Consider the following 22768-nt stretch of genomic DNA (forward strand, 5'->3'; position numbering starts at 1 on the left):
CTCCAAGCTCTGGTGAATAGTGTGGACCTCCAAGCTCTGGTGAATAGCGTGGACCTCCAAGCTCTGGTGAATAGTGTGGACCTCCAAGCTCTGGTGAATAGTGTGGAATGTGGACCTCCAAGCTCTGGTGAATAGCGTGGACCTCCAAGCTCTGGTGAATAGTGTGGAATGTGGACCTCCAAGCTCTGGTGAATAGCGTGGACCTCCAAGCTCTGGTGAATAGTGTGGAATGTGGACCTCCAAGCTCTGGTGAATAGCGTGGACCTCCAAGCTCTGGTGAATAGTGTGGAATGTGGACCTCCAAGCTCTGGTGAATAGCGTGGACCTCCAAGCTCTGGTGAATAGTGTGGAATGTGGACCTCCAAGCTCTGGTGAATAGTGTGGACCTCCAAGCTCTGGTGAATAGCGTGGACCTCCAAGCTCTGGTGAATAGCATGGGGGGGGGGGGGGGGGGGGGGGTACTACAACAATAGTGTAAGGAGCACTTACACTATTATACTAGGTTACTGATCATTCTGATTTGATGTGATTGTCTTCCATTGTTTTAAACCTAACCCACACATTGCATCACATCCCTGGAGAAACGTTTTCTATTTAAGATATTTAAAAACAGATATTTATTCATTGTTCTTTGAACTGAATCGCTTCAAAGAGAAAATGCTTCCAGTATCAAAGCTTTTATACCCGTACGAAATAAAATACTATTTAAACAATTAGAGCTTTTTTGTTTCCTTCAATTTAATCTAGGGATTCTTATAAAAATACAAAATAGCCATAAGCTTTAACATAACATAATAATAGCATAGACTTTAGTAAAACAAAAGCAGATTTTCACATCAGAGGATTGTGAAGTATTTCACTTACAATACAAAATTAAAAACACAATTTAGCTTTAATAATAAAAATGACGCAATGTTGTACTTGACAGGCATTAGTCCCCCACCCGGCCCAACCCAACCAAAACTAAACCCGCCAGCCCACCCTACCCAAAACCCAACCCTAAACCTGACCTAACAGGAAGCAAAGGGTTAGTTGTAACCTGCCACAGGTTAGTTTTAACCAGCAGTGCATGCCGGGCGACGGTGTTGTCACTAATGCCTGTCAGACTGTTATCATGTCTAACCAACATTATGCACCTTGCTACATAACAATGTGAAATTGTGAAATTGTAAGGATCGAGAGGCTAGCCTGTATGCTACTAGCATGTATGCTAGTAGCCTCTATGCTAGTATCATGTATGCTAGTAGCCTCTATGCTAGTATAATTTATGCTAGTAGTCTCTATGCTAGTAGCTTGTATGCTAGTAGCCTGTATGCTAGTAGCCTGTATGCTAGCGTTAGTCCGACATCTCGTTCATCAGAAGGTCTTCCATTGTGTGGCTGACAGGATGGTGTGGTTACTAGGTGGTTGCTAGGTGGTTGCTAGGTTAGAAGGTCTTCCATCGTATGGCTGACAGGATGGTGTGGATGAAGTAGAGAAGAGTAGCTATGTAAGAAAACACCTGCAGATCAAAGACATATAATATAATTAATACTAAATCTATTATAATATAATTATACAATAATATTATAATTAATTATACAATGAGGTCAGATCAACGTATGGAATGTCAGAACAGGTCAGCTCCATATATGGAGATCTAAGGGTGGCAGCGGGGACAGTCTCTTGAGTGTACAGGGTTTGGGTAGGGCCGGGCCTTACATCTCGGGCCTGTTGAGAACTTTTCGCCGGCTGCCGGGCGCGGCTGCACTAATAACTCTGTCTGTCTGTCTGTCTGTCTGTCTCACTCACCACAGCAGAGATGTCCAGTTGGTAGAGCTGGAAGACCGTTACAAGTTTCATGTCCAGCGTCACTTTGGCCAAAGCTACTGACGCGCTGAGGTAGAAGAACGCTGCGATGCCGTGGTATATGAAGTCCTGTAAACATAAATACACATTATATATTCATTATATACACCTCATATACACTATATAAATACATCATGTACACTATACTGAAGTACTGAGGTAGAGGAATGCTGCGTTGCCTTGTTATATGAAGTCCTGTAAATATAAAACACATCATGTCCTACTTTAAATGTGCCACGTCTCTCCGTGTGTGTGTGTGTGTGTGTGTGTGTGTGTGTGTGTGTGCAGTTGTAATGCACGTAACTCGTGAACCGTTTGACCCACCGACTTCACATTCAGGGAGTGCAGTGCCTGAACCCTATATGCGAGTGTGCTATTCGCTCTGTCAGTCAGTTCTGTGCTCCAGTGTCGTGTTTGATTAGTTTGCTATGGATTCTACTTCAGCGTTATTATTGTTTTACTTTGGAGACAATGCCAAGCAAACCCCAAGAGCCACGTGTAGTCCGCAGAATAAGATCAGCGCGATTCAAAAGGAGACGGGCAGCATTGAGAAATGCGCTGGTGTTACGCGTCATGCAGCGTAACACCAGTGTTTTTGTTGACGCTTGGCTCGTCGACTAGAGATTATGTTCTAAAAAAATCAGTCCACTTCCTTCTTTAGATACGCATGTATTCACATTGGAACGATTCGTATCTGAATACACTTCAACGGTCCAGAGACGGTGTGGTCCCGGGGACGGTTTATCGATCCGCTCCCGGGAACGGTAGGCCTACTCATCGTTCACACTACCACAACATCTGCCAAGTGGTCCCGAGTGCGCACCCGGCCTCCTCATGCATATAAGGAGGCATGAGCTCAGTCCGCTGCTCTCCCCAGGTTGGAAGAGGAAGTGTAGCACCCAGGATTACATTAGACAATTGACACTGGGTGAAAAACATCCTCACTGGCAGGTGAGTCGCTATAGATACAACAGTATGTCCTCCCGGTGGGGGCTCCTCACTGACAGGTGAGTCAGTATAGATACAACAGTATGTCCTCCCGGTGGGGGCTCCTCACTGACAGGTGAGTCAGTATAGATACAACAGTATGTCCTCCCGGTGGGGGCTCCTCACTGACAGGTGAGTCAGTATAGATACAACAGTATGTCCTCCCGGTGGGGGCTCCTCACTGACAGGTGAGTCAGTATAGATACAACAGTATGTCCTCCCGGTGGGGGCTCCTCACTGGCAGGTGAGTCAGTATCGGAGACAACAGTACGTCCTCCCGGTGGGGGCTCCTCACTATGTGACATCAAATAGATACAACAGTATGTCCTCCCGGTGGGGGCTCCTCACTGGCAGGTGAGTCAGTATCGGAGACAACAGTACGTCCTCCCGGTGGGGGCTCCTCACTATGTGACATCAAAGACGTGCGTCTGGAGGAATTAATTGGCATTAACGACTAAATTGGGGAGGAAAAAGGCACAAAGAGGAAGAGGAAGTGATGTCACCACACTCACGGCGGTGGCCCAGCCGCGGCTGTTCTTGTGTCCTCCGCAGGCGAACACCATCGTCCAGATGAAGGTCATCACGAAGCAGAACACCGACACGAACATCACCCAGCCCTGAGGGTTGGGAGGAAGGACGTAGGTACAGGCGACCAGAATCCATACGAGGCCCCCGAACACCTGGAACACATTATAGTAAACATCACTGTTACCATGGAAACACATAGGTACAGGCGACCAGGATCCATACGAGGCCCCCGAACACCTGGAACACATTATAGTAAACATCACTGTTACCATGGAAACACATAGGTACAGGTGACCAGGATCCATACGAGACCCCCGAACACCTGGAACACAATATAGTAAACATCACTGTTACCACGGAAACACATAGGTACAGGCTACCAGGATCCATACGAGACCCCCGAACACCTAATGAATTGCATTTTTATAGCGGTTTTCCAAGTGCTCAAAGCGGTTTACAATGGTTCATTCATTCATACATTGGGAGGTGAAGGTTCATTCATTCATACACTGGGAGGTGAAGGTTCATTCATTCATACATTGGGAGGTGAAGCGGCGAACAGTCGACGCCAGCGTCCTCACTTCCCACATTGACACACCAATGGTGGCGAGCTCACACCAACCGACTCATTGGAGGCAATGTAGGATTCAGTGTCTTGCCCAAGGACACTTCGACATGTGGACAGGAGGAGCCGACCCAGGGATCATTGGACGACCTGCTCTACCTCCTGAGCCACAGCCGCCCTGGAACACATGGAACCAAACGGACCCTTACAGGTCTGTAACTCTGAGAGTGTACATGCACACACGGACAAAATAATTCCAGCTGAAATAGAGATAAATCAACGTATCTTTCACATGGGAATATTATTATTATTTGCATTTAAACATCGCAGGCAGGTTTGATATATTTGACATTCTGAACATTGTAATAATTGACATTATATTTAATTATATTTAATTTTATATTTTATTTAGTACTAAGACTAGATCTTACCAGTTCAGGGAGGTAGAGGATATCAGGTAAAGTTGTACAGACTAGCCCTTACCCGTTGTGAGATATTTGCCCCCCCCCCCCTTGTGGACGTGGGGGGTACTGCGCCCGGGTGCGTTTGTAATTGACTAATCAATTAATTAATAATCATTAATGTGTCAAATCGAAAAAAGGGCTTCGTTACGCCCTGGGAGTGGGAGTGGGAGTGATTGGTGCAGGCAGTAAGGAGTTACGGCAGTGTTTCTGACAGACACACAGACACACACTCAGACATTGTTAGAATTATAGTATGATGATGATAGTATGATGATGATGATTAACAGTATATTTAACAGTATTCTAACAGTATAATCAACAGTATAGTATTAGTAGTATTAGTAGCCTAGTATTACCAGTTCAGGGAGGTAGAGGATATCAGGTAAAGTTGTACAGATTAACAGCAGGCCTATAATTAACAGTATTAACGGTATAATCAACAGTATAATCAACAGTTATATAGTAGTAGTATTAGTAGTATTACCAGTTCAGGGAGGTAGAGGATATCAGGTAAAGTTCTACAGATTCCACATCCACTCGGCAGGCTGGCCATGGTTTCTGTGTTGTTGGTGGCCATGTCTGTCTGTCTGTCTGTCTGTCTGTCTGTCTGTCTGTCTGTCTGTCTAAAAAAGTGAAGGCGAACAAAACTGAAAAATAAGTAGCAGGCAAAATGTTGTGTTGTTTGGTCAGTGAATGAATGAAACCAAACTAAACTATGAATGTATGAATATAAATTAAACTAAATCCTGTATAAATGCATATATATATATAAACAAACTAAACTGCTATTAAATTGTATAAATTAAATGTTTAAATATATAAATTAAATCTATAAAAGTCCTCTGGGTCCAAAGTAGTTTTCTCATCAGTTCCTCAGCGCGGCGACGTAAACACAATGTAAACACATGATGTTACAACTGTAAACCCTGGTCCCTAACACACATGATGTTACAACCCTGTACACTGTGAACCCTGCTCCCTAACACACATGATGTGCTCTTGGCTGTTGGACTGAAGAGAATGACACACCAGATACACACGCACGCACACACGCATGACAGAGGTGTGGTGTTTACTCTAAGGGGGGTGAAAGGTGATACCCCCCCCCCCCTCCATTGAAGTCATACAGGCTGTCAGTCAGTTGAAAGACGTTACTATGACAACAATTTAGTCATTTATCAGACGCTCTTAATCCAGAGTGACTTACAGTAAGAACAACAACATGTTATTGATAATGCATCATTACAGTATAAGGCAGCGAGAACAACAACGTCAAATTATAAAAGATTCTCCGTAAGCTAAGAACCTAACATCTGTCTAACAGTGGCATAATCTATATGAAACTATGAGTATACACTATAGTGCTGTGTCTATACATAAAATGCTATCTAAGTTACATAACTTGAGTCTTTGCATACGCCTGTAAGGTCGTCGAGGCCATACAAAACATTGGATAGGTCAGGGGGGGGGGAGACTTAATGATGGAGAGGACCACCTTTATTTCACACTCACTCCAAAGGGCCACTATTATTTCACACTCACTCCAGAGGACCACTATTATTTCACACTCACTCCAGAGGACCACTATTATTTCACACTCACTCCAGAGGACCACTATTTTTTCACACTCACTCCAGAGGGCCACTATAGTTCCACACTCACTCCAGAGGGCCACTATAGTTCCACACTCACTCCAGAGGGCCACTATAGTTCCACACTCACTCCAGAGGTCCACTATAGTTCCACACTTGTGGTTTTAGAAAACAATTCATTGTAGTTTTAGAAAGGCTAATCATTATTTTCCCAGGTTTAATGTCGCCCTCTGGTGTTCACAGGAGGTGTTGTTTGTCTGCTCTCTAGTTGTGTTATTTACGGTAAACCCAGTGCTGCCCGTGTTGCCATCTCTGCGTATTATAAGCGATTCTGAGCTTGTATTTCTGTCGGAGATATTGGTGGTGTAGTATAGGCTTTTTGGGGCTTGTTTTTAAAGTGTAGTTATTTTGCTTCTAAACAAAACATAATCATTGTTTAACTCAGTTCTCAAATCATTCCAAATAAATCTTGATCATCATTTGAAAAATATTTTTTTTAAATTGGAAAACTATCTAGAAAAAGCCTTGAATTTAAGGGGAAAAAGCAATGTAAGGGCTGCTTTGTTTTTTGTTTTGTTGTACTCATGTTGAGTAGACGATCAGCATTACTGTGTAAAAAGACGTGTATAACCAAATTATTGTAACTGTTTGAAAAGGTGCCATATAATCCCATGAGGGACGGGCCACGATGGCATGACACTTAAATAAAGTAATTTATTCATAATTCATTCATTCTTAACAAATGTATGTATTTATCTGCAATAAATACACTATAATAGTATTTCAAATTAATGTATGTTTCTGCAGAGCATCTGAAAAAATGTTTAACTTTCAAATAATATATATTCCAAAGTATTTCTCTTTCGCTTTTCAAGATCTTTTTAAAGATAGCAGATCTACAATCTCACAACAGGTTGATAACTAATTTGACATTATAGTAAATATAGTGGCTTCTTTTGGGCTTAATAAAACGTCTGGGTTTCCGAGGCTAGTTTTTATAGACCTGGCTGCTTCTTTCTCTCATATAATCTGGCAACCCTGAGCACTGCGCCTCTACCAGGGTAACGTGGGCTGATGTCAGTGTTGCCATGTCCGCTTATTATAGGCGACTTTGTAAATATTGGCAGTTGCGGGTTTTGATTGATTGATTGAAATATGTATTAACAGTTTGCAGAATTACAGTACATTTCAAGCACAAACTCAATACACGTGATTTGTTCAACTTGTTTCTAAAGTGTAGTTGTTTATTTGGGCTTTAAAATATATTTTGTGCCAGGTACCCTCATACCAGACTTGTATTAACTTAATGTTTCAAAAGTATTCCACATTTATCATATTTCTTTCTTTCTTTCTTTCTTTCTTTCTTTCTTTCTTTCTTTCTTTCTTTCTTTCTTTCTTTCTTTCTTTCTTGTAGATCTGTTATTTTCAATCAGCCTATAGTTTTCTTTTGGTCTTGTTTTCACAGACCTCAGGGCTGCAGTGCTTGTTTCTCTCACACGGCCTGGCAACCCTCTGCTTGGTGTTTGATGGCCGCCGCAGAGAAGCTGTTTTTATGGTCAGTTTATTTTCCTTTATTATAAAATCATAAATACTTTAATCACTTTGATATGATGACGTCTTTACTTATTGATTACACGTGGTGATCGATAGCTTTGATCCGTTGTTGTATTTATTTATTCATAATAATCATGTTGTTGTGAAGTTATCAGAACATTATGAGGAAGTTCACATTATTAAACGGATTAAATGCTTTAAAATAGATTAAAACGGATCGAATTAAAACGGATTAACACATCATTTTAATCCTGTTTGATGAAATACTCAAAGCTGATCATCTTTACTAAATAATAATTATTATTATTATTATTATTATTATTATTATTATTATTATAAATGTAATAATAATAATAATATAAGGTTTGGAAAGCAGATCTACAAGCTCACACTCTGTACAATAATGGTAACATTACAGTTAGACTCACAGGCCGGCATTGAGAGCTTGTAGATCTGCTCAAATATAGGAGATATACAATTTAGGCATTTATCAGACGCTCTTAATCCAGAGCGATTTACAATAAGCAAAAACCAAAAAGCATAGGCCTACATAAAAACAAAAAAGTAGTTATCATGAAACATGCGTAAGCTAAGAACAGTGGAGTATCTATATAATGAAACTATATATATATATATATATATATATATATATATATATGCTATAAGTGATATGACTACATAAAATGCAAGTCTGTATAAAATGCTACGTCTACATAAAGTTCTATCTAAGGGGGCGAGGCAAGTGCTACGGGCCATGATGGAGTCTGAAGAGGTGGGTTTTCAGACTACGGCGGAAGATTGGGAGTGAGGATATAGGATGTTATAGTAACCTATAGCGGAGAGCCCGGTTACCCCCTCAAGGACCCCTGGGGCCCTGGGGGTCCCCGGAGAGCCCGGTTACCCCCTCAAGGACCACAACGGTTCCGCAGGCTCCACCTTGCCCTTGGTGGTGCCGCAGGCTCCACTTGAGGCTTGAATGGCCCTCCTAAAGGCCTCACCGTGAGTTTGTTGGGCTTCCTCCTCACGGAAGACGCAGGCTGGGGGCGCCAACCCATACTGCTCCCGGGTGCCGTCTACTTTCCGGCTGCCACCCGTCTCTCCGGTGGTCAACAGACTATTCCTGGTTGTCACGTAGTCTATTCCTATGAGTCACTATAAATAGAAGAACTAAAACAAAATACATACATGCCTGGATGCACCTGGGACGTATCCTCAGTGATGTATGTGTGTTAATACAGCGTCACGATTATCATTCATTTTAAACCACATTAAAACATCCTAGACTGGATTTTTACATTTGAGTTTAAAACAAAAAAAATTGATCAGCAAATTCTTTATTTTGTATCTGATTTATACAAATTAAATGGAATGTTGGAGGGAACACACCACAGACATTCTGGGCAGTCTGGGTACCATAGCTTTTGGATGACTGGGGACTTGGTATATGTGCGTGCGTCAGTGTTGTTTTTGGCAGCAAATTTCGATTTTAGTTCAGTCATAGTCTTTGGACTAAAACTTCATTTAGTTTTAGTCACATTTTAGTCACCTGGAATGTCTTAGTGTTAGTCTAGTTTTAGTCGACTAAATGTCATAAGATGTTGTGTATTATAAATGTATTTTGGCGGGTCTTGATGCCGCCGTAATGAGTGTTTTTACGACGCGTTGTGAGCTTGTAGATCAGCTATTTTCAGCATGCAACCAAGTGTAAAATGACTTATACTGGATCTCTTGTCCACTAGTCCCTTCCTAACATTTTAGTCTAGTTTTTATTTGTCGACGAAATTTTCAGTATATTTAGTCTTAGTTTTAGTCATCGTAGCTTAGTTTTCATTTAGTTTCCATTTGTTTTTGTCAGTGAAAATAGGTAGTCGACGAACATTCTTCGTCTTAGTTTTAGCCGACGAAAACAACACTGGTGCGTGCGTGTGCTCAACAGAGCCCTCCATGTCTCTCCCCAGTCGGTGGCTCAACCCGCGGCTCCTGAGCTGTTCCCGGGCCACCAACGCCACCCTCCAACGGGCTCTTCTTCTGCTGCTGGTGACGTTCTGCGTGGCGCTGCCCCTCTGCTGCCACCGCCTGGTCTACTCCTATTACTACATCAAGTCCGTTTACCTGGACTCTATGAGCGAGGCCGCACTGCAGGTGAGAGGTCGAAGGTCACTGCAGGTGAGAGGTCGAAGGTCACACTGTAGGTGAGAGGTCGAAGGTCACACTGCAGGTGAGAGGTCGAATGTCACACTGCAGGTGAGAGGTCGAAGGTCACACTGCAGGTCAGTTAATACTGGACACTGTGAGATCAAAGGTCAGTTCACTGGACTCTATGAGGTCAAAGGTCACACTGCAGGTGGGTTCAACCCTTTTCACGTCAGGGTCTTAGATTATATATGAATAGAGACGTCACTAGATTTCTCCTCCATCCACTTGCATTAACATAGGACCATGTGGGAGGAGCCAGCATCTAGTGGTCGGAACACAAAGCGTTAACATAGGACCGTGTGGGAGGAGCCAGCATCTAGTGGTCGGACTGTGTGGGAGGAGCCAGCATCTAGTGGTCGGACCGTGTGGGAGGAGCCAGCATCTAGTGGTCGGACCGTGTGGGAGGAGCCAGCATCTAGTGGTCGGACCATGTGGGAGGAGCCAGCATCTAGTGGTCGGACCATGTGGGAGGAGCCAGCATCTAGTGGTCGGCACACAAAGAGTTAAAATAATTGCTTTCTCTATAATGTTCAGGACAGCTTCCAGAGAGGACAGGAGGCTCTACGCTATTGGACCACCAGAACCCCGCCTCCTGATCCCCAGGCTCCGCCTCCTGATCCCCAGGCCCCGCCTCCCGATCCCCAAGCCCCGCCCCATCCTGCAGAGCCTGAGCTATTGGTCACCGTGGTGACGGCGAGGCGGACTGGCGAGGGGCGGGACTTCCACTATCTGCTGCAGGTAGGTGACGGGGGGGGTGAGGGGGGGTGATGGGGGAAGGTGAGGGGGGGGTCCCGAAAAAATATTCTGAGTCTGAGGGGGGGGGGGGGGTCCAGTCCCTTAGAATAAAGTTCTTACGGTGCAAGCCTCGAATATACAAGTTGAAATGAAGAAAATGCCAGCACCCATTATGTATGTCCTTTTCATATGAATGTATTTACCTCTGATGTTGATAAGGAACGCGTTTCGGCCTGTGCGGCCTTCGTCAGCGTGACGCAGGGGGTCCTCGTGTAGTGCCGTATCACCGTTCTTGATTGTCGCTCAAAAAAAAGAAAAAAAAACGCTATTAAAGTTTTAGTCAAGTTTCTGTTTGGCTTTCAGGCTTCGTTAATCCGTTACGAATAGGTTTTCATAGTGTATTAAAGTGGTGAAGTGGCGCCCTCCACAGGTGATGCAGCGTCTCGCGGGCCTGCTGGCTGACTGCCAGCGGGGGGACGCGAACAGGGGCTGCGCGGAGGTGCTGGTGTGTGACGTGGAAAGCGGTCCCCTGGGCAACGAGGACGCCGCGCTGCTGGAGCGGTGGTTCCGCGTGGTGCGGCCGTCCCCGGAGGAGCGCCGCAAGATCGCAGGTCAGGAAACATTTGGCTGTCGGACCGACAGGTTTACAGGTTATCGCTCAATATCGCTATCGGCAAATAAAGCTGAACGATTTAGTGGTTCCAAATTATGCTGGGCGCGCAGGGATTTAACACATTCTGGGCCCTAAGTTATACTTTTAGCTATTGAAAAATAGCAGATCTACAAACTCATTTGAGTTAAAAACATTCGTTCTGAAATAATATATACTGTATTCAGAGATTTGCGCCACATTTTCACGATTTTTAAAAAAACGGCACCGAGTTTTTTACTCAAATCTTTGCTTCTGGGGGGTCCCTGGAGAACTACATATTATCAGATGGGGGTCGGCGGACACATACAGATAATTCTGGGGGTCCTTGACATGAAATAGGTTGAGCACCACTGATATAGAAACAGGTTTTTTCAAAAAACTGTATTTAGAAGGCATTTGTAGAATCGTCCTCAGATCTAAATATGGGACGATATTTGGGGTGCAGTACTTAGTTTAGACAGTTTTTGGTTTAGACTAGTCATTGGTTAGACCAGTCATTAGTCCTACAACTACAACCTATCGCAAACCCTCACCCTAACCCTAACCTCCCACAGGGCAGCACACCTAAACCTAACCTTAACCCATGTCTAAACAAAGACTAGTCTAAACTAAGTATGCGCCCCACCTCCCACGGGGCAGCACACCTAAACCTAACCTTAACCCATGTCTAACCAATGACTAGTCTAAACTAAGTATGCACCCCACCTCCCACGGGGCAGCACACCTAAACCTAACCTTAACCCATGTCTAACCAATGACTAGTCTAAACTAAGTATGCACCCCACCTCCCACGGGGCAGCACACCTAAACCTAACCTTAACCCATGTCTAACCAATGACTAGTCTAAACTAAGTATGGACCCTAAACCCTCACCCTAAACCTAACCTCCCACGGGGCAGCACACCTAAACCTAACCTTAACCCATGTCTAACCAATGACTAGTCTAAACTAAGTATGGACCCTAAACCCTCACCCTAAACCTAACCTCCCACGGGGCAGCACACCTAAACCTAACCTTAACCCATGTCTAACCAATGACTAGTCTAAACTAAGTATGCACCCCGGTTCAGCAGCACAGCAAACAAAGAGATGGAATAAAGAGTGATAGAAATAGTACCATGTGTACATGTGCAGGTTTTCACTGTCGTAGCAAAGTCAGGTAAACGTTTTAGTGAACAGCTTCACAGTAGCTTATGTTCCATATTATAGTAATTATTATAATGAATAATAATTCATTCTATATACAACACTGTTTAGTTTAACAGCTTCACAGTAGCTTATGTTCCATATTATATACAACATGGTTTAGTTGTAAGAACGTTGCTTTTCATATATCAACAGAATGACACAAAATAATTGTATTTTTGTTATAATGTTATATATTTTGATTCGTCTTGTAGATCTGATAATTTCACAGTTTGTACACAATTATTTCGGGGAAACAAAAATGTGCCAACACATTTATTTAAATCAATTTATGGCCTTTATCTTTTATTAAAATGTATGACTTTTCATAATGCTTCAAATTGATAATTTTGATTTAAATGTTGCAGGAGGAGGAGTCAACATCTTTGAGAAGGAGAAGAGAGATTATGTGTTCTGTCTGAAGAGAGGCTGGGAGCTGGTGAGAATTATTATTAGTATTAGTATTAGTATTAGTATTAGTATTAGTATTAGTAATAGTATTAGTATCAGTATTATTGTCTCCACAAATGGCCAATCCGTGTTGTCTCTTTTCCTTTACTTACTGCTTACTTTAATTTAAAGTGTGCAATCATCCAATCCACTAAGCAACTCAAAGCAAGGTTGAATACTAACCATTTGGGTAAATATCGTTACAATCTATACCTCGTTGTAAAAACTAATTCATATTGTTTTTACACAATGTTTTGGGCCGATCAAATAATTAGAAAGAAGATAAACAAAACAAAAAGTGTTGTAAACCTGCCTTTTTTTCTTCTTTCTAATTCTTTCTAAGAACGATAATGGGAACCTAATGAACTACGTTGTCACAGCACCCGTTTTAACTGTCAGCCGGTGTCCCACATGGAGATCTGTGTGTGTGCCTGTGCCCACTGGCAGAGCCTGATTGGTTGAACCTCAATTGGCTGAGGCAGAGGCTGGAAATTGCACAGGTGAAAGGAGTTGGCCTCATTAGGCCCACTGGCAGAGCCTGACCAGGTGAAAGGATTTGGCCTCATTAGGCCCACTGGCAGTGCCTGACCAGATGAAAGGAGTTGGCCTCATTAGGCCCACTGGCAGAGCCTGGCCCAGGTGAAAGGAGTTGGCCTCATTAGGCCCACTGGCAGAGCCTGACCAGGTGAAAGGAGTTGGCCTCATTAGGCCCACTGGCAGAGCCTGGCCCAGGTGAAAGGAGTTGGCCTCATTAGGCCCACTGGCAGAGCCTGGCCAGGTGAAAGGAGTTGGCCTCATTAGGCCCACTGGCACACCAGAGCCTTTTGTAGTGGTCCTGGAGAACCATTCATTCACAGGGAATCTCAGAGTGCTACATGGTTAAAACATATAATCAATCCCAGGTTAAAATAGGGTTATCAAAGGGAATCAAGTGCAAAAAAAAAGACAACAATTTAACACGAGAATGCCTACCGAAACAGGAACGTTTTCAGGCCTGCTTTAAAAGAAAATCTGGGCACTGCACTCCCTGTGGGGGTGTGGAGCGCGTGTGTCGAATGTGAAGTCGGTGGGGCGAACGGTTCTCCAGTTACGTGCATTACAACCGTACACACACGTACGCACACACGTACGCACACACGCACGTACGCAGAGACGGGGCGCATTTATAGTAGGATTGGATCGTCCCAAAACATTGTGTTTATTGTCATGATTTGTCACAACTCTAGTTGTCTTTGTCCGCGGCGTAAACGGCTTTAAATAAATACTTTTTGAAAAGTCTTATGAGGAAAATTAACAGGGAATTATTTTACGGGTCTCTCGAGGGGGCGGGGCTGTGACACTCTATAGGGTCTGCCAAAATCTCAGTGAGCCAACACCAGGATGGAAAGAAAAAACGTCGGCCTCGACATACCTTGCTTACAAGGACAAGCTTGACTTTGAGGAAAAGGAGCGTTACCTCAACAAAATCAAGGATATTGACGGTCTCGACCCCTATGAACACACTGACTGAACAGAGGATTCGATCTTCTACCACCACTAATGCGACTACATTTAATGCTTGTCCTTGTAAGGTATGTCGAGGCCGACGTTTTTTCTTTCCATCCTGGTGTTGGCTCACTGTGTTGTCGCCAGGAACGAGCGCGTTGAACTCCCTCTGGTGTTTAAAAATTAGAACGCACACGGATGGTCGCTGACTGTAAACAAAGCAGAAATGCCTGCCAACATGGCGGCCGCTACCACGTGACACATATGTTAACGCCCCCCTCCGGGAGATTTTGGTGGACCCTATAGAGGGTTTAATGTGTGTTTAACATGTACAGGTTCATCCTCGCCACATGGTGGTGCTAGAGGACGACGCCCTGCCCAGAGAGGACTTCCTGCCGGTCATCCGGAACATCCTGTCCCGGCGGTTCAGTCGTAGCAGCGTCTACGTGAAGCTGTACCATCCTGAGAGACTGCAGCGCTACTGGAACCCCGAGCCCTACAGGCTGGCGGAGTGGCTGGGAGCCGGGGTGCTAGGAGCTACGCTAACCATGCTAACAGTACCCACTGTCACACTGTGTCCCAGGTAGGTGCTAGGAGCTACGCTAACCATGCTAACAGTACCTTGCGTTACACTGTGTCCCAGGTAGGTGCTAGGGGCTATGCTAACCATGCTAACAGTACCTCGCGTTACACTGTGTCCCAGGTAGGTGCTAGGGGCTATGCTAACCATGCTATGACTATGACTGTATGTTTGTACTGCAGGGCTTCTTCATCTTGTCATTAAAGAAACTATTTGACATTGAGGAGTTACTGTGTCTCTACACCATGGCAGCAACATTATATCCATATATGGTCATGTCTGTGTGTAACAATCGGCCTTTTCCACTGAAAGGATAATCATTGCTAAAGGAATAAAACAGCAGGATCGTCGGGTTAACTCTGTGGTATTTTATATAGAAGCCACGCAATGGTGTTGAGCAAACAGAATGGCAATCAATACGTACACAGTTTACACAACAGAAAAGACAGAAGTCAAACACTACTCAAACCCCCTCCAAACCCAAATGAGTCCCAGGAACCCCTCAGGATCACAACATCATATATAAACAATAAACAAGTTCAAATAAACAAAATAGCAGTCGCGCGACTCGCGTCGGTCCTCCTCTCCGCGTGCACGCACACTATAGTCTCTTAAAGTTCCTATAATCCACACAGCATGAAGAGTCCGCTTCCGACGGCGTAGCGAGCGTTTGGGGTACCCCTTATTATAATCCAACAAGGACAATGTTTGGAATGATCTCACCAGAAGAGACGTCTGTCAGTCTCGGGTGCGGTTCCAAACGACCGTGATCCAACGACAGCAACGGGCTTGCGTGTTCCTGTTTTCGCTGGCTCCACTAAGTCAAACGTCCTTTATCTCGGCTGCAGATACTACACATTAACACTTTAGTGCAGTGATTTAAACGGTAGGCCTATCTGGCGCCACGGAGCTCCTCTCTGTCCTGTTCACCCAGGTACCTGGATTTGTTTGTTCCCCCTCCCTCCTGTGTCACTTCCTCTATTAATAAAGTTGGGTGACATTCAATCAGACCTGTTACCTCTCATGTGAGCTAGGAATGTTCATATGGACTTAAAAGCCGGTTCACAGTTTTCTACATGCCCCCATATCACACATATATAAGGACATGCATAGATCAAGCAGATAATACAATATTATTACGTGCATAAATACAATATCATTATGTGCAATTGTCACATGTGTTACAGTAACTCATTATACCCATATATGGTGTTGTCTGTGTTTCAGTAACTCATTATATCCATATATGGTGTTACAGTAACTCATTATACCCATATATGGTGTTGTCTGTGTTTCAGAAACTCATTATATCCATATATGGTGTTACAGTAACTCATTATACCCATATATGGTGTTGTCTGTGTTTCAGTATCATTATATCCATATATGGTGTTGTCTGCGTTACAGTAACTCATTATATCCACATATGGTGTTGTCTGCGTTACAGTAACTAATTATATCCATATATGGTGTTGTCTGTGTTACAGTAACTCATTATATCCATATATGGTGTTGTCTGCGTTACAGTAACTCATTATATCCATATATGGTGTTGTCTGCGTTACAGTAACTCATTATATCCATATATGGTGTTGTCTGTGTTTCAGTAACTCATTATATCCATATATGGTCATGTCTGTGTTTCAGTAACTCATTATATCCATATATGGTCATGTCTGTGTTTCAGTAACTCATTATATCCATATATGGTGTCTGTGTTTCAGTAACCTGCTGTTCTTCAGCCTCTACACCATGGCAGTAGCGGAGCTGGCGGGGAGACACTACCTCCTGGAGGCTCGGAGGCTCAGTGCTCAGCTCTACTCCATCTCTCCCGCCACGGAGTGCTGCACGCCCGCCATGCTGTTCCCCTTTAACTCCTCCCACATCGTGACATCACACCTGGAGCGCGCCAGCTGCCTGAAGGGCCGCGCCAAGGACATGGTGCTGTACCAGCTGACCACTAGGGGGCGCCACCACGCGGCGCACAGCCTGGAGCCCAACCTGGTCACGCACATCGGAGCCTTTTCCTCTGTCCGCTCCAACCCTCCCAGACCCAGGATCTTATGATAGGACCCTCCCAGACCCAGTATCTTATGATGGGACCCTCCCAGACCCAGGATCTTATGATAGGACCCTCCCAGACCCAGGATCTTATGATAGGACCCTCCCAGACCCAGTATCTTATGATGGGACCCTCCCAGACCCAGGATCTTATGATAGGACCCTCCCAGACCCAGGATCTTATGATAGGAGATACGACACGATAAATTGTGTTAATTTTTTACTCCATTATTTACATTAATGATTTAGTTTACAATCAAACCTAATTATAATGGGCATTGTGCGGTGTTACACAGTATGTGGTTAACCATCATATACTGTGAGACCTGGTGTTACACAGCATGTGGTTACCCATCATATTGTGAGACCTGGTGTTACACAGTATGTGGTTACCCATCATATTGTGAGACCTGGTGTTACACAGTATGTGGTTACCCATCATATTGTGAGACCTGGTGTTACACAGCATGTGGTTACCCATCAGATTGTGTGACCTGGTGTTACACAGCATGTGGTTACCCATCAGATTGTGTGACCTGGCCTCCCATGGTTCATTGCAGGAGGTCTTTAGGGAACAGGTTTACATTGAGACTGAAAAGCAACGATTCAACTAAAATGTTTTATACTGTTGTTGAGTTCGAGAGACAGAACCACCGCTGTGTGTGTGTGTGTGTGTGTGTGTGTGTGTGTGTGTGTGTGTGTGTGTGTGTGTGTGTGTGTGTGTGTGTGTGTGTGTGTGTGTGTGTGTGTGTGCGCGTGTGTGCATGTGTGCGTGCGTGCGTGCGTGTGTTTGTGCCTGCGTGCGTGTGTTGTGCTCATAGACTCAATGTGACTTGCTGTAAGCCAATGAGGTGTCTAGATTTCCTTGCTGTACATTTTGTAAAACATAATTTTTATCAATTAAATATTTGAAGATATTCTGACAGACGTTTGTTGTTGTTTCCATGAGACAGGAGGAACTATATGTAGCAGCTGTTTCAACTACTGTGTGTGTGTGTGTGTGTGTGTGTGTGTCCCGAGATTCAACCACGACAAAACAACAAACAAACATGGGTCACAACTACTACAACTCTGTCGCTCACTGGGTCTGTACATCGTTAACGGTAGACTCCGAGGGGACTCCTTCGGTAGATATACATGCAGCTCATCCCTGGGAAACAGCACGGTAGATTACTTTATCACTGACATGAACCCGGCATCTCTCAGAGCTTTCACAGTCAGCCCGCAAACACCCCTGTCAGACCACAACAGAACCACAGCCTATCTAAACCGATCAACACACAGACACAAAGAACAAACGCCAAACAAACTACACAACATAAGAAAACGTTACAAATGGAAGGAACATAGCGCAGAAGCCTTCCAAAATTAGACAAAAACAAGTCCAATCACAACTGGACCAGTTCCTAGAAAAAACCTTTGAAGAAAACAGTGAAAGTGTAAACAGGGCAGTAGAAGGCCTCAATTATATATTCGAACTTACAGCCTCACTAGCAAACCTAAAAGTATCAAACAAGAAAGCCAGAAAAAATGTTGAGATTGACAAATGGTACGATAATGACTGCAAGAATCTCAGGAAAAAATTAAGGAAACTATCAAACCAAAAACACAGAGACCTAGACAACCACAACACACGTCTCCAATATGGGGAAACACTGAAACAATACAAGAACACAGTAAGAGAAAAAAGAGATCAACACGTTAGAAACCAACTGCAAGATATTGAGGATTCCATACAGACAAACAGCTTCTGGAACAGACTTAATAAGCTAAAACAGGACGAATTACCCATCCAAAATGGAGATATGGGTAAACCATTTTTCTAGCCTCTTTGGCCCAATTGAGAAGAACAAATAAAAGATAAACTACAAAACCTAGAGTCAGCCATAAAAGACTACCAGAATCCACTAGATTCCCAAATCAACCTAAAAGAACTACAAGACAAAATAAAAACACTTAAAACAAAGAAGGCCTGTGGGTTCTAAATGGAATGATAAAATTCACTGACCTCAAATTCCAACTGGCCATATTAAAACTCCTAAATATCGTGCTCAGCTCTGGGATTTTCCCCAGCACATGGAATCAAGGGCTGATAACGCCACTCCACAAAAGTGGAGACAAATATGACCCAAATAACTACCGCAGGATTTGTGTAAACAGCAACCTCGGAAAGATACTCTGCATGATCTTCAACCACAGAATTCTAAATTTCCTGACAGAAAGCAATGTCCTGAGCAAATCACAAATTGGCTTTCTACCAAAATATCGCACAACAGACCACATTTACACTCTCAACACCCTAATTGACAACCAAATAAACAAAAACAAAAGCAAATTATTCTCCTGCTTTGTCGACTTCAAAAAAGCATTCGATTCAATTTGGCATGAGGGTCTGATGTACAAACTGTTGGAAAGTGGCATTGGGGGGAAAACCTATGACATCATAAAATCAATGTACACAACAAATGCGCAGTCAAAATAGGCGAAAAGCAGACAGACTTTTTCCCCCAAAGCCGTGGAGTTAGACAGGGATGCAGCCTGAGTCCAACACTCTTCAACATATCAACGAATTAGCAAAAACGTTAGAACAGTCTACAGCTCCAGGCATCCTCTTGGCAAACACAGAAATCAAATGCTTACTTTACGCAGATGACCTGCTGCTGCTGTCCCCAACCAAGGAAGGACTACAGCAGCAACTTGATCTCCTACACAAATTCTCCCAGACATGGGCCCTGACAGTGAACCTAACCAAGACTAAAATCATGATATTTCAAAAAAGGCCCAGCCGCCAAAACCACCAATTTTTCCTAAATACAATCCCACTAGAACAAACTAAAAACTATACCTACCTTGGCCTAAACATCAGCAGCACAGGGAACTACAACCAAGCTGTAAAGGACCTGAGAGACAAGGCAAGAAGGGCATTCTATGCCATCAAAAGAAACATCAAAATAGACATCCCAATTAAAACATGGCTTAAAATACTGGACTCTGTGATAGAACCAATTTCCCTCTATGGTTGCGAGATCTGGGGACCATTAGCAAACCATGACCTTGAAAAATGGGATAAACACCAAACCGAGACCCTACACACAGAATTCCATGGCACTCACACACAGTGAAACTCTAGAGAGATGCCCCCTCAGCCAGCTGGCCCTGGAACTCCGGGCACAAACACAAACAGAGCCACGAGATAGAAAACCCATTGGACTAAACCAAATTATAAAACAGCAAAAGGAAAACTATCTGACACACTGGAAAGAAGCAACACAAAAGCAGAGTAAACTAGAATGCTATCTGGCCCTAAACAGAGAATACACAGTGGCAGAATACCTGAGCACTGTGACCGACCCAAAACAAAGAAAAATCTTAACTAGGTACAGACTCAGTGAGCACAGTATCGCGATCGAGAAAGGCCGTCATAGGCAGACCTGTATCCCAAGAGAAGACAGACTATGCACCCACTGCACACTAAATGAAGTGGAAACCGAGCTACACTTCCTAACCATCTGTCCATTGTACCAAGACATCAGAGACACATACTTCCCACAGATTACAACCACACACAGAGATTTTGAAAACATGACCAATGACAAAAAACTCCCATATCTGCTGGGCGAAGTACAACAATGTGCAAACACAGCAGCAAGATTTGTGAGTTGCTGTGATAGGAGAAGGATATCAAATGGAACACAACCACCGTAAAGACTAATCATTGTGTATATTCCTGCACTATACCTGCATCGAGTGATCTTGGTACATAGAAGTTGATCTATTGAAGATTCTGTCAAAGTACATAATTTTTGTTTTGATTGTATTGCTGTATTGTTGTATTGTTCTTTCTGCTTTGGCAATGTAAACGTATGTTTTCTCATGCCAATAAAGCCCTTTGAATTGAATTGAATTGTGTGTGTGTGTGTGTGTGTGTGTGTGTGTGTGTGTGTGTGTGTGTGTGTGTGTGTGTGTGTGTGTGTGTGTGTGTGTGTGTGTGTGTGTGTGTGTGTGTGTGTGTGTGTGTGTGTGTGTGTGTGTGTGTGTTGTGCGCCTGCCCGTCCGCCATCCTAATTGGCTAACATTGGCTTTCAAAGTTGGACTTTCATTCCAACTTTGAAAGCCAATGTTAGCCAATTAGGATGGAATATGAAATATGGGACAGGTCCGTCTTGAACACATGACTATAGATATAGTGTGTAACAATTAGCTGGGTTTTTGGACAGAATCTGGAGGAGTAATATGAAAGAAATGTGTTTTTCAAAGGTCGGCCTCCTGGTGGCGCTATAACCGTCCGCTCTGGAAAAGTTTGAGCAGAGGTTCATCCAGGGAGTGTGTGTGCAAAATGTGGCGTTGACCGGGTTAACCCATCAAGCTATGGGGGGTTAACCCCCCAAGCAGTGGCGTGCACAGACATTTAGAGGGGCAGGTGCTCAGGTGCTTTAGCTATTGAAAAATAGCAGATCAGAAACCAGTCTGTGTCTCATAGGAGGGCTGTGGGCGGTTCAGAAACCAGTCTGTGTCTCATAGGAGGGCTGTGGGCAGTTCAGAAACCAGTCTGTGTCTCATAGGAGGGCTGTGGGCAGTTCAGAAACCACTCTGTGTCTCATAGGAGGGCTGTGGGCAGTCCAGAAACCAGTCTGTGTCTAATAGGAGGGCTGTGGGCGGGTCAGAAATCAGTCTGTGTCTCATAGGAGGGCTGTGGGCGGTTCAGGAACCAGTCTGTCTCATAGGAGGGCTGTGGGCGGTTCAGAGACCAGTCTGTGTCTCATAGGAGGGCTGTGGGCGGTTCAGAAACCAGTCTGTGTCTAACAGGAGGGCTGTGGGCAGTCCAGAAACCAGTCTGTGTCTCGGGCAGTTCAGAAACCAGTCTGTGTCTCATAGGAGGGCTGTGGGCGGTTCAGAAACCAGTCTGTGTCTCATAGGAGGGCTGTGGGCAGTTCAGAAACCATTCCTGAAAAGTTGCCATGTTGTGATAATGGAAGCCATCGATCCAGACGGTTGAAGCGGTTCCGTTCTCTCACAACCTTAAAGGGATAGTTCAGATTTTTTAAACTTAAGCTGTATGAAATACTTGCCATTAATATAGTGGTTGCAACTGTATTAATTGACCCCCCGAGTCCCGTGGTGGGAGTTCTGCTCTGGTTTTGGTCAATATTAAGTAGTTCCGGTCATTTTGTGGGGGGGCACTGGGGCCACGCAGTAAAAAGTAAATTAGTTCACAAAATTAACGTAATTTGTATTGTTGACCTACCGTATTTCTAAAATGTTAGTGCAACTTTCATTCAACTTTGACCCTTCTATCACATGGAACTACTTTTTGGGCGTAGTGATATGGACATAAAAGATTGGACATCTCAATGTCTCGTGACTCGTGAGTTGTCCCGACTTTCGGGGGGTGAGATTTCCGGACAACTAAAAAAAGGGTGAGTTGTCTTGTTACCTATTAGGATATTTATGGTTACTTTGTAGAATTAGACTATTCTTTATTAAACATTTCTATAGGATTATGAGTATAAGATACAATGAATCCTTCATATTTCCAGTGGTTTAAAGTAACTAAGTACTTTTACTTAAGTACAATGTTGAGGTATTTGCACTCTACTTGAGTATTTCCAATTTCCAGTAGGCCTACTTTTACTTCTACTCCACTACATCTCAGAGTACTTCTACTCCACTACATCTCAGAGTACTTTTACTTCTACTCCACTACATCTCAGAGCCAACATTTGTACTTTTACTACCTTTACAATTATTTGAAAACTTTAGTTACTTTAATACTTTGGAGATTTTACAAGCTTTATGCGTCGCAAACGCTTGTAGATCTGCTATTTTCAAAATATTTTGTACACATTCTGAACTTGTGAAATGGGACATTCTGCACAACGAGTACTT

General features: G+C 43.7%; 2 protein-coding genes across 4 annotated transcripts; one reads left to right on the top strand and one right to left on the bottom strand.

Moving 5' to 3' along the window:
- Nucleotides 1-1426: 1426 nt before the first annotated feature.
- On the bottom strand, nt 1427-4945 carry LOC310859459 (myelin and lymphocyte protein-like; the record flags this gene model as incomplete). Its single annotated transcript, XM_083766009.1, has 4 exons — nt 1427-1501; nt 1792-1917; nt 3348-3515; nt 4877-4945. 4 exons carry the CDS (start codon nt 4943-4945, stop codon nt 1427-1429), a joined length of 438 nt encoding a protein of 145 aa, XP_083622135.1.
- A 2555-nt stretch (nt 4946-7500) lies between these two features.
- Nucleotides 7501-17802, top strand: pgap4 (post-GPI attachment to proteins GalNAc transferase 4). Of its 3 annotated transcripts, none has more exons than XR_014569304.1 (8): nt 7501-7539; nt 9497-9680; nt 10269-10472; nt 10900-11080; nt 12675-12745; nt 14577-14824; nt 16546-17162; nt 17249-17802. XR_014569304.1 is itself a non-coding variant. In XM_083766003.1 (8 exons), the coding sequence occupies exons 1-8, from the start codon at nt 7511-7513 to the stop codon at nt 16916-16918; spliced, it is 1260 nt and encodes a 419-aa protein (XP_083622129.1). In that variant the 5' UTR covers nt 7501-7510; the 3' UTR covers nt 16919-17802. The 3 variants fall into 3 exon arrangements, 2 of the variants coding, with proteins under 2 accessions (XP_083622129.1, XP_083622130.1); XM_083766003.1 differs by having other exon boundaries at nt 16546-16879; nt 16910-17802; XM_083766004.1 differs by adding an exon at nt 14829-14884 and having other exon boundaries at nt 14577-14768; nt 16546-17802.
- Nucleotides 17803-22768: the final 4966 nt, after the last annotated feature.

This window comes from Protomyctophum parallelum (assembly GCF_964188405.1).
Source record: "Protomyctophum parallelum genome assembly, chromosome: 5".
Classification (NCBI taxonomy): domain Eukaryota; kingdom Metazoa; phylum Chordata; class Actinopteri; order Myctophiformes; family Myctophidae; genus Protomyctophum; species Protomyctophum parallelum.